The following is a 12,488-nucleotide window of genomic DNA, read 5'->3' as shown; positions in this document are numbered from 1 at the left end:
CATTTTCTTATACTATGCATTTTTTTTTACCTTATTTATTCAACGACTGCCAAACTTAATTCAACTATTCATTTTCCCAAACCCCTTTAGTGACTGGTCGATTTGATTTAAAGAAATAGTTCACACAAAAAAAACATCATTTTGAAGCTCTTTAAATCTGATAACCCCCCGAAGGTGTATAGGTTAATTTTACGACGCAGTACTTGTGGATATATCCATTTTACAGAGCTTTAAAATAATAGTCACTATCCACCAGGATTACCAAGATTATAAGAGCCAGAATACATTTTTAAAATATATATATATATATATATATATATATATATATATATATATATATATATATATACACTAGGATGGCTTGGGGGTGAGTGAAATATGCTGTCATTTTTATTTTTAGGTGAACTATTACTTTAAAGCAGTGTTACTGAGCCTATAACGTGCCAAAAGTGGCATCTAGTGGCAAATAATGAATTTGCATTTTCATTTATACCAACGCGTACTTTACTTTCAGATTTAAAACTTTCAAGGATGTTTTCATTCACTTAGAGGTGTTACGCACTGCATGAAAGGTCATTTTCAAACATCCGTAATAGGGGCACTTTAGTGAAAGGAAAAAGTCAATAAGGAGTCGGTCTGACTTACAGAAGCATTATGATCTTGTTTCCAATGATATGCTGTCAGCCATTCTGTTCTAGTTGGCACTATATCATGGCTCAGCTATATTACTTTGAAAGTCAGACCAATCGCTATCTATAGCCAACCACCTGACTGATGACTGACACCATGGGAGGAAATGAAACACCAAGCTCATTAGGCTATATATTAAGCCATCTTTCCCTCACTCTTCCTCCTCGCCATCCCCAATTGCTTTATGTCTCATACCACGTTGATGCTTGCTAAGGATGATAAATTCTCTATTCCACTTGAGAGATGGAGGTAATGGGGCAGGCCAAACATGGAGACAAAAAGCCTTTCAACAAGGACAAGAGAAAGACACCCGAACACGGATACAAACATCTCATTAAACAATCCCATCACCAAAGCTGCCCGTCCTTTTCCTTTAGTCTTATCACTTACGATTAAGCGTGTCTACTGCAAGTCTTTCAGACAAGAAGATTATAATCTGATACTACCAATATGCATAATATTTAGACCATCATCTTAGAGGGAAAATAATGTTGGCATCCATTTACTTTTTAACAGGTTAATGTGTCAGTGCCTGTCTGTGATATCTGGAATCAATTATGTTTTTTTTATGCATAGTTACCACATGCAAGCTGTCTTTGCTGTTCCTCTGTTCACTCTCCTGTTTGCATTTAAAGTCTGCCCCAAACGCAGCTGTCTTGTTTATTTTACTTCCTGGCAGTGTCAGACTGTGATTTATTGCATGCTCTGACCAGTCCTTCAACAGGCCACCCTTTAATGATCATCATTAGCAGAGTTTGATCCTCTGTGGGCCGGTTCTGTGTAACTGATTTGAACTGATTGATTTAATAGGCCTTTAAAAAGATGTATTGAAATGAATGACAAAGTAGTGACTCCTAATTGTGTGTGTTTGTACTCTACCATTCCAGTATTACAGTGGTCTACTGAGGTTTTAAATAAGAGGGCTTTGCCATGTTCTGAGCTATTTTGGTTTAAATGGTGGCTCACATGGCAGACGCTGTGTCTGGGGAGAAAAAGGCCTGGAGACACTGCCTTGGCTCCTCCCTCCCTCCCTCCAGTCTGATAACCAATCTGGCAATAACCTATCCTTCCTAACACACCCTGTGATTTAAAACTATTGCTTGCACGCATCTTGGGTATATGTGTTTTATGAGGACTCATCGTAGAAATAATAATTTTTATATTTTACAAACTCTATTCTTATCCTCTAACTATATCATTAAACATAGAACTGAACACGGAACACTTTCTGCATTTTCACGGAACAAAAGAACATTTATAAACTCTTTTCCTCAAGGGGACTGAAATCTTGCCCCAGCCATGCCAAAAAAAACACCACACACACACACACACACACACACACACACACACACACACACACACACACACACACACATTCAGCAGACTTCTATTTCTATACAAAGCTACAAAGACTAGATGGAAACGTTCTTTATTTTTTACAAATGTGTACCTAGATTTGAGCTAAATCGAACAATACCTCCCAAAACGTATTTTTGGAAACATTCTATTTTGTAAAAACAGTATTAATAAAAAAATAGATAAATAAACTTGTGTATGTCTGCAGCTACTCACATGCAGGATTCAAAATTACAACTCACCAAGTAAACATATATAGAATATAAAGTGGCAAAGGCATTTAATGCAATTTAATTATTACATTTTAAAAGAAATGCAGGCTACTATACTATGCTTTATCCATCACACCGGAGATGGAAGATGAAGTCAAGTGTACTCGACTGAAGCAGCAAGTCAATATGTATACCTTCCTCTTACTAAGTGTGTGAAAAGAGTAGTATTCGAATTCACAGTATTATAGAATTACACAGTATTCATAAAATGTCAAGGCAAAACATACACTGATCACCTCCTGCTTTCAGCGAGATTCTGTAGTGGATACTTTACTATCCAGAGAGGCCTGCGAACGTACATCACATTACAATAACTACATTACAAATACATCCAGATTACATTCCTAACACATTGCGATTGCCAAATTATTCATTTAATAACTATCCATTAAAAGCACAATAGTGAGCAGTGCGTTTTCCAACCGACGTGTGTCGCACCTTCCCTCCATCCTCGCGTCTTCGGCTGGCTCCTCTGGGCCACCGTACACTCACACACTGTTGCAGGAAGTCGCTTTTCAGAACGAGAACGTACGATATCGCGCAAAAACGTTTCGATTCAGCCGCTTTAACCGTGTGCGCGATCATGACGGAGTACGCACACGTAAAGTCCACCAAACTGGTCCTGAAAGGATTAAACGATAAAAGGTGAGGCTGTCTCCCTGTATCGAGCTTTATGAAAATGTATCGTTTGACAATAATGTTTACATTTGTAATTGATGTAACGTTAAGCAGCTGCGTATGCCAAAAGGTCCCTTGATATAAGAATTATTTATTGCAGGAAGAAGAAAAAGAACAAAGACAAGAAGAGAAAACGAGATGGTGATGAAGACAAGCCGGATGTCGTTGGTAAGTTAGATATTTTCACTTTGCCCATTGAGTATATATAATATATAATTCATAGATAGATATATTTATTGACTAGTGCAGTAGCTGTTTTTGTAAATGCGGCATTATCTGCATTACAGCTATATTGTTACGTGACACTGCCTATTAGCTACATACAAGTGTTTGTGTTTCTCTTCAGGGGGATGGTGGTCAGCTAAAAGTTTTGGTGAGATCACAGGATCAGTGGCCATTGAGATGCACAAAAGCTCCTACGTTCATGCACTGGACACTGGACTCTTCACCGTAGGAGCTCCACATAAAGGTTCGGGTTTTATTCGTCTCGTTAAACTCCTGAAACGAGGCAGCTCAGATTATGTTGTTAAAACTAATTCCACAAATAAACATTCAAAATCAGTTCGAGACATGTACACAACACATTTCTAACTCTAACTCTCACTTCAGTGATTTAAACTCATGTTTTCTTAAAAAGTTTTAGGGCAGTTGAGCAAGTTTGTAGTGATGTATTTGTCATCCTTTCTTAAAAGCAAAAAACAAAACGGCACTATTAATGTACTGAAATGTTTTAATGTCATGCATTGACATTAGCCAATCGTAAGAGGCTGTTTAGTGTTAAAAGGAGCATTTCAGACAGAGGGTCAAAATGAGGAAAGATATTGTGGAGAATATATCATTGTGAAAACATTATAAGTGGACCTCAAGGAACATAAAACAAAATGTTACTTAAGCAGAAGTAAGTGATTGTCTGTGTAGGATAGCTTATTGAATATCATAGATTTAAAATGTCAAAGGTTGTGGCCAATTATCAAGTACATTTATATAGTTGTAATGATGTACATGAAATACAATCTCTATTTTTTTTTAAACATAATTTTGATGAAGTTTTATTTTCGAGGCCTGTGTTTTAAAACGCACTTTACAAGCTCTCCGCAGTATTCTCAGGCAACGGGCACGTCTTTCTCCGCAATTATACTGCATTGTATTTTTTTCAGCCGTGCCATGCAGCTTTTATATTGCCTTTTAAATTGAAAAGGTCCCTCTAATAGCGCGGAACAAATAAGTCTCAAAAGTAGAGATGGCTAGGTGCTGCTGTTTTTCTTTTGCTCTCGGTGTGGGATTTAAAAACCTGAATAATGTTATGGATCGTCAGTCGCTATTACCGCAGCCGTTCATGCAAAGCACGGAGCAATTTCATAGTCCAGTCACCAGAAAGGAGTTGTTTACGATTGTTTTCTTTCCAGCCTTATTTTCTGCTTTGCACTGACCGCTGGTTGTAGAGATCGGCCTCTGCGTCGCTCTGCAAGCACCGTGAAATTTGTGCACGCTCTCTGGAATCAATTTAATTTAACTGGCAAAACCTGAAATTACTAAATGAATGACTGAAACCACTGTGGACACCTACTTCATGACCAATGCATCTGTATGATTACCATGACTCTCCAGAGGGGGAAAAAAAACAGGCTTCTCTGTGTCTTTTTGAGCATATCACATGAATGCACTTGCAGAATCCAATATCTTAAGTTCATCATGTCTAAAGCAGATGGGATAGAATATCGGCGTCCTGGATTACTCTTCCTTTCATTCAGTCATTCATGGTTGAAAAAGAAAGTACTGTTAAAATACCGGAAGGCTCAGCAGTGAGTTATTGCCAAGAAGTTTAGTTACAAGATTTTCTTTGTTCTCTGTATGCGATATTCTTATAGCAGAACGTTCCAGCTTTGTTTTATGTTCTTATAAATGACGTGGAAATTATTCTGTAATAAATGCGTGGCGGATCTGACTTCTTTTGTGGAAAGGAAACGGCACAGATCTGCTGTAATTGCTTTAATAAAACTTTTATTCAGCTTTGCCGTCATGGGACTAAATTGCATTTTCGCAAAACTACTCTTTCAACTGAAATTATATAGAAAAAAAGCTATAGACTTTTTGAGCATGGGAGATGACTTTAAATAAAACAAAATGAAACCCCATGGTGGTGTAGTTTTAAAAATACATATGTTTTATGTTTGCAGAGGATGAAGGCCCAGATCCTCCAGAACAATTTACCGCCATCAGACTCTCGGACTCCAGGTAAAGATCATAACCGAAGTTGTAAAGGTAAATTGTAACATTTCATAACTAATTAAGGTAATTTGCTCATGTGACTCATATTTCTCACCTCTGTTGCTGGTGTGTAGGATAGCTCTAAAGTCAGGCTATGGGAAGTATTTAGGTATAAGCTCAGAAGGTGTTGTGGTTGGTCGCTCGGATGCCATTGGCTCCAGAGAGCAGTGGGAACCAGTGTTTCAGGATGTGAGTGAATCTGTCAATCAAATCAATTCATTTCATTTCGTATAGGAAATGTGAATCATTATAGTACTGAATGTTATAAGTTTGGTTTCATCCATTTCTCCTACTTTTGCTGTGTCTTGTTTGCTGTAGGGTAAACTGGCCCTGCTTGCTGCAAACAGTTGTTTTATCTCATACAGCGAGAGCGGCGACATAGTGGCCAAGAACAAGACCGCTGGAGAGGAGGAGATGATCAAGGTGAACCTCTCTACACTCGCAGTCCGCACCGAGAAGAATTGCTCAAGGGGGAGGATTTTCATGTTTTTGCTGTCGTCTGAAGGACAGAATGAATCACAGCTATTTTAGATATCATTATATGTAACCCTAAAGCTCGCATATATTTTGAGATATAATTCAGTGAGATTGGCCAGATTTTACCACTGCAGCGCACGCATCGTATCGTATCTGAAGGCTGTTGCTGTCAAATTACAATTACAAATTAGAAAAAAAAAAGTTTTCTCGAATGAACACTATAAACAGTATTTTCATGCTTATCTGTCCTCCGCAGATCCGTTCATCCACAGAAAGGGAGGTGAAGAGAAAAGACGATATAGCAGATGAAGACAGGGGTGATGTCAAGAACTGCGAGGTCAACTATGTGTGAGTGCTTGCATTTATTACCTTCAGCAAGATACCTGGACACTGTGGAATTAAAGGAAACGAGGAAGACGACTCCGCTGTAAAAAAAAAGAAGTATTGACGGATCTGAAAACGTGTGCTGTACCTCCTGTGGATTGAAAAAAAAAGTCATTTCTTCTTTTGTTAATAACAAATGGCAAAAAGATTGGCATCTATATGCAATGAATAAACTCCATTAAATAAGTCTTAATGTTGAAAAAAAAAAAAAAAACTCCTAAAACATTGGAACCGATGGGATAATTTTTTTAAACTAGGGGAAGATCGTCCAACTTGTTTTTCTGCTGAATGCCTTTATCAATTAAGCATGTTTTATTAGATTGTACTGGTCTTATCACATTGAGGACATTTTATTACTCTGTTAACTCTTTTGAATAGATTTTAAACGGAGTTAAGGCAAATAGAGTTCTGGAGATAAAAAAATTATAATTAATATAAATAATTCAGTCAGAATTTTTCTCGCCTTCAAAATAGCCACGGGAGCTACACAAACAAACCTTCAGAAAGATACAGAAGCTATGCCATTTATTAAGCCGTCAGCAAAGTTCATCTGTATGTTTACAATTTAAACACAGGAAGAAGTTCCAGAGTTTCCAGGATCGGAAGCTGAGGGTGAATGAGGAAGACAGCAGTTCACTAAAAAAAGCCAGAACAGATGGAAAATTCCACGAGGAACTGCTGGATCGGTAAGACGCCTGACTTCAGGAGGAAAAATTCATACTGTGCTCATACTGAATAATAAATGACTGTAGCCTGCTTATTTAACTAATCACCCACAGATGGATGAAAATGTGTTAGATTATGTAGATATACCCTATTGGATGATTTATCCAATAAAACATTGTGAATATGCAAATATTTCTACATTTACAGTGTAAACGACACCATATTTACCATATTTAGTTACGAAGCTGCTTCGTAATGATGTGTATCATGAAAGCCACTATACAAATAAATGTGAATTGGATTTCATTTTCATCATGTTCATAAGAAAATGTTTTTCTTTTGTAGGAGAGCCAAGATGAAAGCTGACAGATACTGCAAGTGAATCCAGAAGTGTGTTTTTTCCCCTCATTAAGTTTTACAGTTTTTTTTTTTTTTTTTAAAACAATAAACCTGGTCACTTTTCACAAGAAAATGTTTTGTTGTTGCTTTTAGATTAATAACAATATAACATTACAGTCATGTGTTTAATATTGGATTGTAAATTTGATTATTTTCCCATATTAAATGAATTGTAAAGTCAAATCTCAATCGTTTAATACATTGTAATTATTGCAATCCAATTTTCATGGTGCATACGAAGAATGAATAATTGTGGAAAATGTGGTCGTAATGTTTCTGACCGAATTCATTTAGCGTTGATGTGTGAGTTTGTATTTCAATGAAAATGTTGTTAAAGTTAAAAGAGACATTTGAAGACATAATGGATATCATTTGCGGATAGCAATTCTCCTGTTTGCCGAATATTGATTTTGAAATGACTATTGTAGTCTTATGATATACAAATGCAGCTTCTTAGTTGAACAAACTAATTTACAAATTGTACAAGCGCTCCCAAGATTACATTTAATCGAGTGTGCGTATTTGGGCGCTTTGTGTAATTTAAGTGTACTTAATTGCACTTAAATATCGAAATGATCAAATCTGCTCAGTCATTGGAGAGCTCTTCCTCAGTTTAACTGAACTATACTCTTGTTGTTGCACTTCCTTCTACAGCCGATAGATGGCGCATTCGAGTATTTGTTTAACTGGATTTTACCGATCCTGCTGTATTGATACAGATAAAAGGACGTTGCTATTTCTTTTTTGTAAAAAAAAAAAGGACCAACATATGCTTTGGCTTAGTGGAATAAAACGGGGACAAAGAAAGAAAGTTAAGTAATCTTTTATTTTGTAGCTCAATGTTTAGGTGAGTAACTCCCCCAGTGTCTCGTGGGTTTGCGCAGATCACGAACCGTCACGAGAGCCACCGGCACTTCCGCCTTCACAGACTCTTCAGAGGAGCACTGCGCGCCGCGCTCGTCTCATCATGATCACCAAATCACACTTGTTCTGCTTTAACCTCTTTTTTATGTTCACGTGTTCGTCTTCGCAATATGTTCCTCCGGTAAGTGACAAACTCAAGTTGTCATTGATACCTACGAAAACAAATGCTTGTTTACGGAAATCCTCATATCGAGTAAGTTAAATGCAAGTCAGAATAACAGCAGTTGAGCGGTGGTTTGTGTTTATACGCCATTTTTATGTTTTTAACCTTAATAAGCATACCGTTAACAGAAAAGTCGCGAAGTGATTACCCAGCTCCAGTTTACTGTAAAAAAAAAAGTTACTAATGTTCATATTTCAGTACACAGAAGAGTGCAGAAGTGGCATGTATCCGCCAAACGGCCCGACGTGAGTATGACAACTGAAATTATGGATTATACAACCTGTAAAAACTGGTCAGAGAACAAAATTAAATCAGTGCAATACAATTACATGTACAACAGGTGTGTGAGAAAAGACAAGCAGTAACTATAAAAAAATCGAACAATAGGCTACATGATTAAGAAAAAAGTGCACCATTTAGTTTGAGAGAAGTGAAACAAAGTCAGTTGTTTTGTAACAGCAGGGTGGATAGCCTATGTATCCTTGTCATGCAAATACGAAATATAAAAACATCAATTGAACATTTAACAAAATTACTAATTTTCTCAATATGAAGAATTTTAAATGTAATTATGAGTTTGTAATTCTCACAGAAGAGAGAATAAGAAAGTCTGTATAATCTCTATGTTTTAGATTTAAAGGAGATGTGTCCTGGTATACTGTTAATCTGGATTTACCACCAAGCAAACGGTGGACAGATATCATTACAGACAAAAAGAACGACGTGAGTTCACTGTTTCAGTCTATCAATGCACATACAGCCAAACGTAGCCCCGAGGACAGTTGTTATAGTTTAGATATCATCTCTTTTAAATGATGTGTTGGTGAACTTTAACTGTAACAGTAATTACTGTAATAATTTCACTGAAAACCTTAAAGTCTACAAACCTAAAGGCAGATGGTCCAAAAAGAGCTGACGTGTTCTCATTGCTCAAGAGCTCATGTGCTTTGCCTTTAGATGAAGAGCATGATTCAAGCCATCAGAGATCTAGCAGATGCCTTTGTTCCCAGCGGAAAGCTCATTGATCTGGTAGACAAGGATTTGGTGAGATTTGTCTGTATTACTATGTATATGATGTTTATAAGTAAACAAACAGTACTCTGGCACATGTATATACAGTAGCTGTCGCGGATCATCTACGTTATTGAGTTGAAAAGTAATAACAGTGTTTGCTAAAAGGACTGTGTTTGTCCCCAGCCCTTGATGGTGGACACCCTGCCTTACCCGTTCAATGAGGAGATCAGAGGAATAGCATCGGTGTCTGGTGTTCCTTTGGGTGGGAAATGCATCAAAACAGTACTATTATGCTTAACACTGTTAAATAAAATCTGTGTTTAAATCACACAATCAACTGCTCTCTCCGACTCAGGCGAGGTGGTGCTCTTCAACATATTTTACGAGGTGTTCACCGTATGCACTTCTCTTGTGGCGCAGGATGCCAATGGTGAGGATATCAGCGTTATTTTCAATTTTCATAGTTTGCATTATTTAAAAGTTGTGAAAATATTTGTATGTATGTATATATATATATATATATATATATATATATATATATATATATATATATATATATATATATATATATATATATATATATATATATATATATATATATTCATTAGATATTATATTCATTATATGATGAAAATAGATTTATATGATCATTATTAGACATTGATCATATAAACATAAACATATTTTTCTATATGCATGTATGTTGTGCTAACGATTAAACCTACAAAAAAGGTTATCTATTTTAATATAAATGTTGTTCTTTTGAAATTTCCATTAAACAAAAAGTAAATTTGAATTGTAATAATAATGTTGAGCAAATAAATTCAGTCTTGGTGAGCAGAGGAGACTCCTCACAGACTTTAAGCTTTTGAATGGTAGTCAAAAAAGATTTGTTGTGTTTTTTTTTTTTTTTTTTTTTTTTTATCATAGGCAATCTCATCCATGCAAGGAACCTGGACTTTGGACTTTTCATGGGGTGAGTTCAGTACATTGTTGTTAACCTACTTCCTCAATTATTGATAATGCTGTATGTTAGAAGTCAAAACATGAAGACCTCATATTTGCAGTGTGTGCCCTCTTCTGCTTGCAGCTGGGATTTGAAGAACAGATCATGGATAATCACAGAGAAGCTGAAGCCACTTGTTGTCAACATTGACTTCAGGCGCAACAACCAGACCGTCTTTAAATCCACTAATTTTGCCGGATACGTTGGCATGCTGACCGGTATTCATCCGGTGAGGACAGAGCTCACGTCAGTATGAGCGACCCGAGTTCATTAGATCTGAATTCTAAAACACGGTGACAAGATTTAGAATGCCCTTTTGTCTCTAACATTGTTTTTAGTTTGACTCGTGCAGTTTAACAGGAAATAGAATTGTGAAAGCGTGGATTGTTGGTCAGTGATCACATTGCTTCTGTTTCTCACTGCGTCTCTGTCTTTTGTTTTCTTTGTAGCGCTCCTTCACCCTCACTATGAATGAACGATTCAGTCTGGATGGAGGCTACATCGGTAAGCCTTTGTCTTATATTTGCAGAGTCATATGAGGCATTGATATATATATATATATCATCTTGAAGTTGAAGTTTTTATTGAGGATTTGCAGGTTTTTATTTATTTATTTTTTTCTTACTATTTCATTGTGAATTACAGGGATTCTGGAGTGGATCTTGGGGAAGAGAGACGGCATGTGGATGAGTTTTCTGACCCGTTCTGTGCTGGAGAATGCTACCAGGTTGGCTATGGATAAATATATTAATATATATTTTTGCATTATAATAAATGATTTATAATTATATATAATACACAATCTAATGCATTAAGTAATTATAACCACATATATAACACTATTTATTAAATTATCGTGCATTTGCAATCACTTCATAAATTAAATATTGAAATATAAAACAAAAGAATCAGATGTCTCCTGGGTTTGTAAAGTTATATAAAGGTGATTCTTTGGATATCGACGTCTTTTAGCTATGAAAGTGCCAAGGCTCTGTTGTCTGACACTAAGCTGCTGGCTCCAGCGTACTTCATCCTCGGAGGAAACCAGCCGGGCCAAGCCTGCATCATCACCAGATCCAGGACACACAGCATCAATCCACTGGAGTGAGGGAGCACTGCTTGTCTTTACACGTAAAGCCAAATGAACGCGTGTGTGTTTGAGGTTGTCAGTATTACAGTCTGCATTTTCTATTTATTTGAGGCTGGATGTGAAGAATGGCAGGTGGTATGTGTTGGAGACTAACTATGACCACTGGAAAGAGCCTCTGTTTCTGGATGACCGCAGAACCCCTGCTATGAAATGCATGAATCAGACCACGCAGGCTGTGAGTTTTGACACTGCAAACGTAGACCTAAACTGTAACTTACAAAAATTAACTCTTTTTTTTTTTTTTTTTTTTTTTTGCTTTCAGGATATCTCCATAAAGACAGTCTATGATGTCCTGTCAACCAAGCCAGTGTTAAACAAAGTAGGTTGATTATCCGTTACCGTTTTATATTTCATGTTAAGGCTTGTTTATTAACACTTCCCTTTATTGTGCCGTACAGCTGACCACATACACTACTCTTATGGAGGTGTCTAAGGGAACTCTAGAGTCCTACATCCGTGACTGTCCTAACCCCTGCATGCCGTGGTGAGGGACTCCATCTGGACAGGCTGCATTACTGGGACTACGTTTAAGGCAAAGAAGAATCAAATTCAGATTTTAGCTCCACTAAAAATTCTAAAAGATTTTTATGTCTGCTTTTGTAGGCAATATTGGATTTAATCAAGCTTAACCTGTCAGTCAGGTCCAGTATGGCAGCCTACTTAACGCTCGTCTAAAGATGCTTATGGAAACAAAACAATAATTGCACTGAGAGTTGATATGTATGAACGATTGTACTTGATTTTTTCCATCAATTTTTTGTGAATGTGATTGATATTTTTGTAACTACAAATTAATATACAGAAATATGCACAGTGGACCAACTTGATAATCAACACTACTAGTGCCTCGTAACTTTATTTAACCTCTTTATCGCTGTTAACTAACAAATTCATGAGGAATGGGAATGTACATAAAGCAATAAAGTTTGCACAAACAACAATAAATCATGGAGATACAATATTTCTGGAAATAATGAGTCAGTCAACATTTTGTAAAAAGCAGGTTTTGTTCAAACGGGATAAATTGAGCAATCACTGCAG

The 12,488-nt window shown here is 36.7% G+C and overlaps 2 protein-coding genes across 3 annotated transcripts; both read left to right on the top strand.

The window, feature by feature from the left end:
• Window positions 1–2,796: 2,796 nt before the first annotated feature.
• On the top strand, window positions 2,797–8,131 carry frg1 (FSHD region gene 1). 2 transcript variants are annotated; one of them, XM_043246382.1, is made up of 10 exons: window positions 2,797–2,963; window positions 3,097–3,164; window positions 3,343–3,465; window positions 5,174–5,231; window positions 5,339–5,453; window positions 5,583–5,687; window positions 5,998–6,089; window positions 6,701–6,811; window positions 7,137–7,181; window positions 8,026–8,131. In XM_043246382.1, exons 1-9 carry the CDS (start codon window positions 2,902–2,904, stop codon window positions 7,171–7,173), a joined length of 771 nt encoding a protein of 256 aa, XP_043102317.1. In that variant the 5' UTR covers window positions 2,797–2,901; the 3' UTR covers window positions 7,174–7,181; window positions 8,026–8,131. The 2 variants fall into 2 exon arrangements, with proteins under 2 accessions (XP_043102317.1, XP_043102230.1); XM_043246295.1 differs by lacking the exon at window positions 8,026–8,131 and having other exon boundaries at window positions 2,798–2,963; window positions 7,137–7,263.
• asah1b (N-acylsphingosine amidohydrolase (acid ceramidase) 1b) lies at window positions 8,095–12,408 on the top strand. The gene is made up of 14 exons (XM_043246195.1): window positions 8,095–8,235; window positions 8,476–8,522; window positions 8,910–9,000; window positions 9,235–9,321; window positions 9,475–9,553; window positions 9,647–9,721; window positions 10,222–10,267; window positions 10,382–10,526; window positions 10,747–10,801; window positions 10,943–11,024; window positions 11,270–11,401; window positions 11,499–11,622; window positions 11,710–11,766; window positions 11,846–12,408. Exons 1-14 carry the CDS (start codon window positions 8,158–8,160, stop codon window positions 11,933–11,935), a joined length of 1,188 nt encoding a protein of 395 aa, XP_043102130.1. The 5' UTR covers window positions 8,095–8,157; the 3' UTR covers window positions 11,936–12,408.
• Window positions 12,409–12,488: the final 80 nt, after the last annotated feature.

Source organism: Puntigrus tetrazona, chromosome 1, assembly GCF_018831695.1.
Source record: "Puntigrus tetrazona isolate hp1 chromosome 1, ASM1883169v1, whole genome shotgun sequence".
NCBI lineage: Eukaryota > Metazoa > Chordata > Actinopteri > Cypriniformes > Cyprinidae > Puntigrus > Puntigrus tetrazona.
This window is presented reverse-complemented; position numbering and strand designations above follow the sequence as displayed.

Bases quoted from the DNA above. Each gene is read 5' to 3' on its own strand.
- frg1 (XM_043246382.1), top strand. From the start codon at position 2,902: ATGACGGAGTACGCACACGTAAAGTCCACCAAACTGGTCCTGAAAGGA. The intron at 3,165-3,342 runs GTAAGTTAGATA...GTTTCTCTTCAG, and splicing joins AGACAAGCCGGATGTCGTTG to GGGGATGGTGGTCAGCTAAA. The intron at 6,812-7,136 runs GTAAGACGCCTG...TTTCTTTTGTAG, and splicing joins CACGAGGAACTGCTGGATCG to GAGAGCCAAGATGAAAGCTG.
- asah1b (XM_043246195.1), top strand. From the start codon at position 8,158: ATGATCACCAAATCACACTTGTTCTGCTTTAACCTCTTTTTTATGTTC. The intron at 8,236-8,475 runs GTAAGTGACAAA...TTCATATTTCAG, and splicing joins CTTCGCAATATGTTCCTCCG to TACACAGAAGAGTGCAGAAG. The intron at 9,322-9,474 runs GTGAGATTTGTC...GTTTGTCCCCAG, and splicing joins ATCTGGTAGACAAGGATTTG to CCCTTGATGGTGGACACCCT.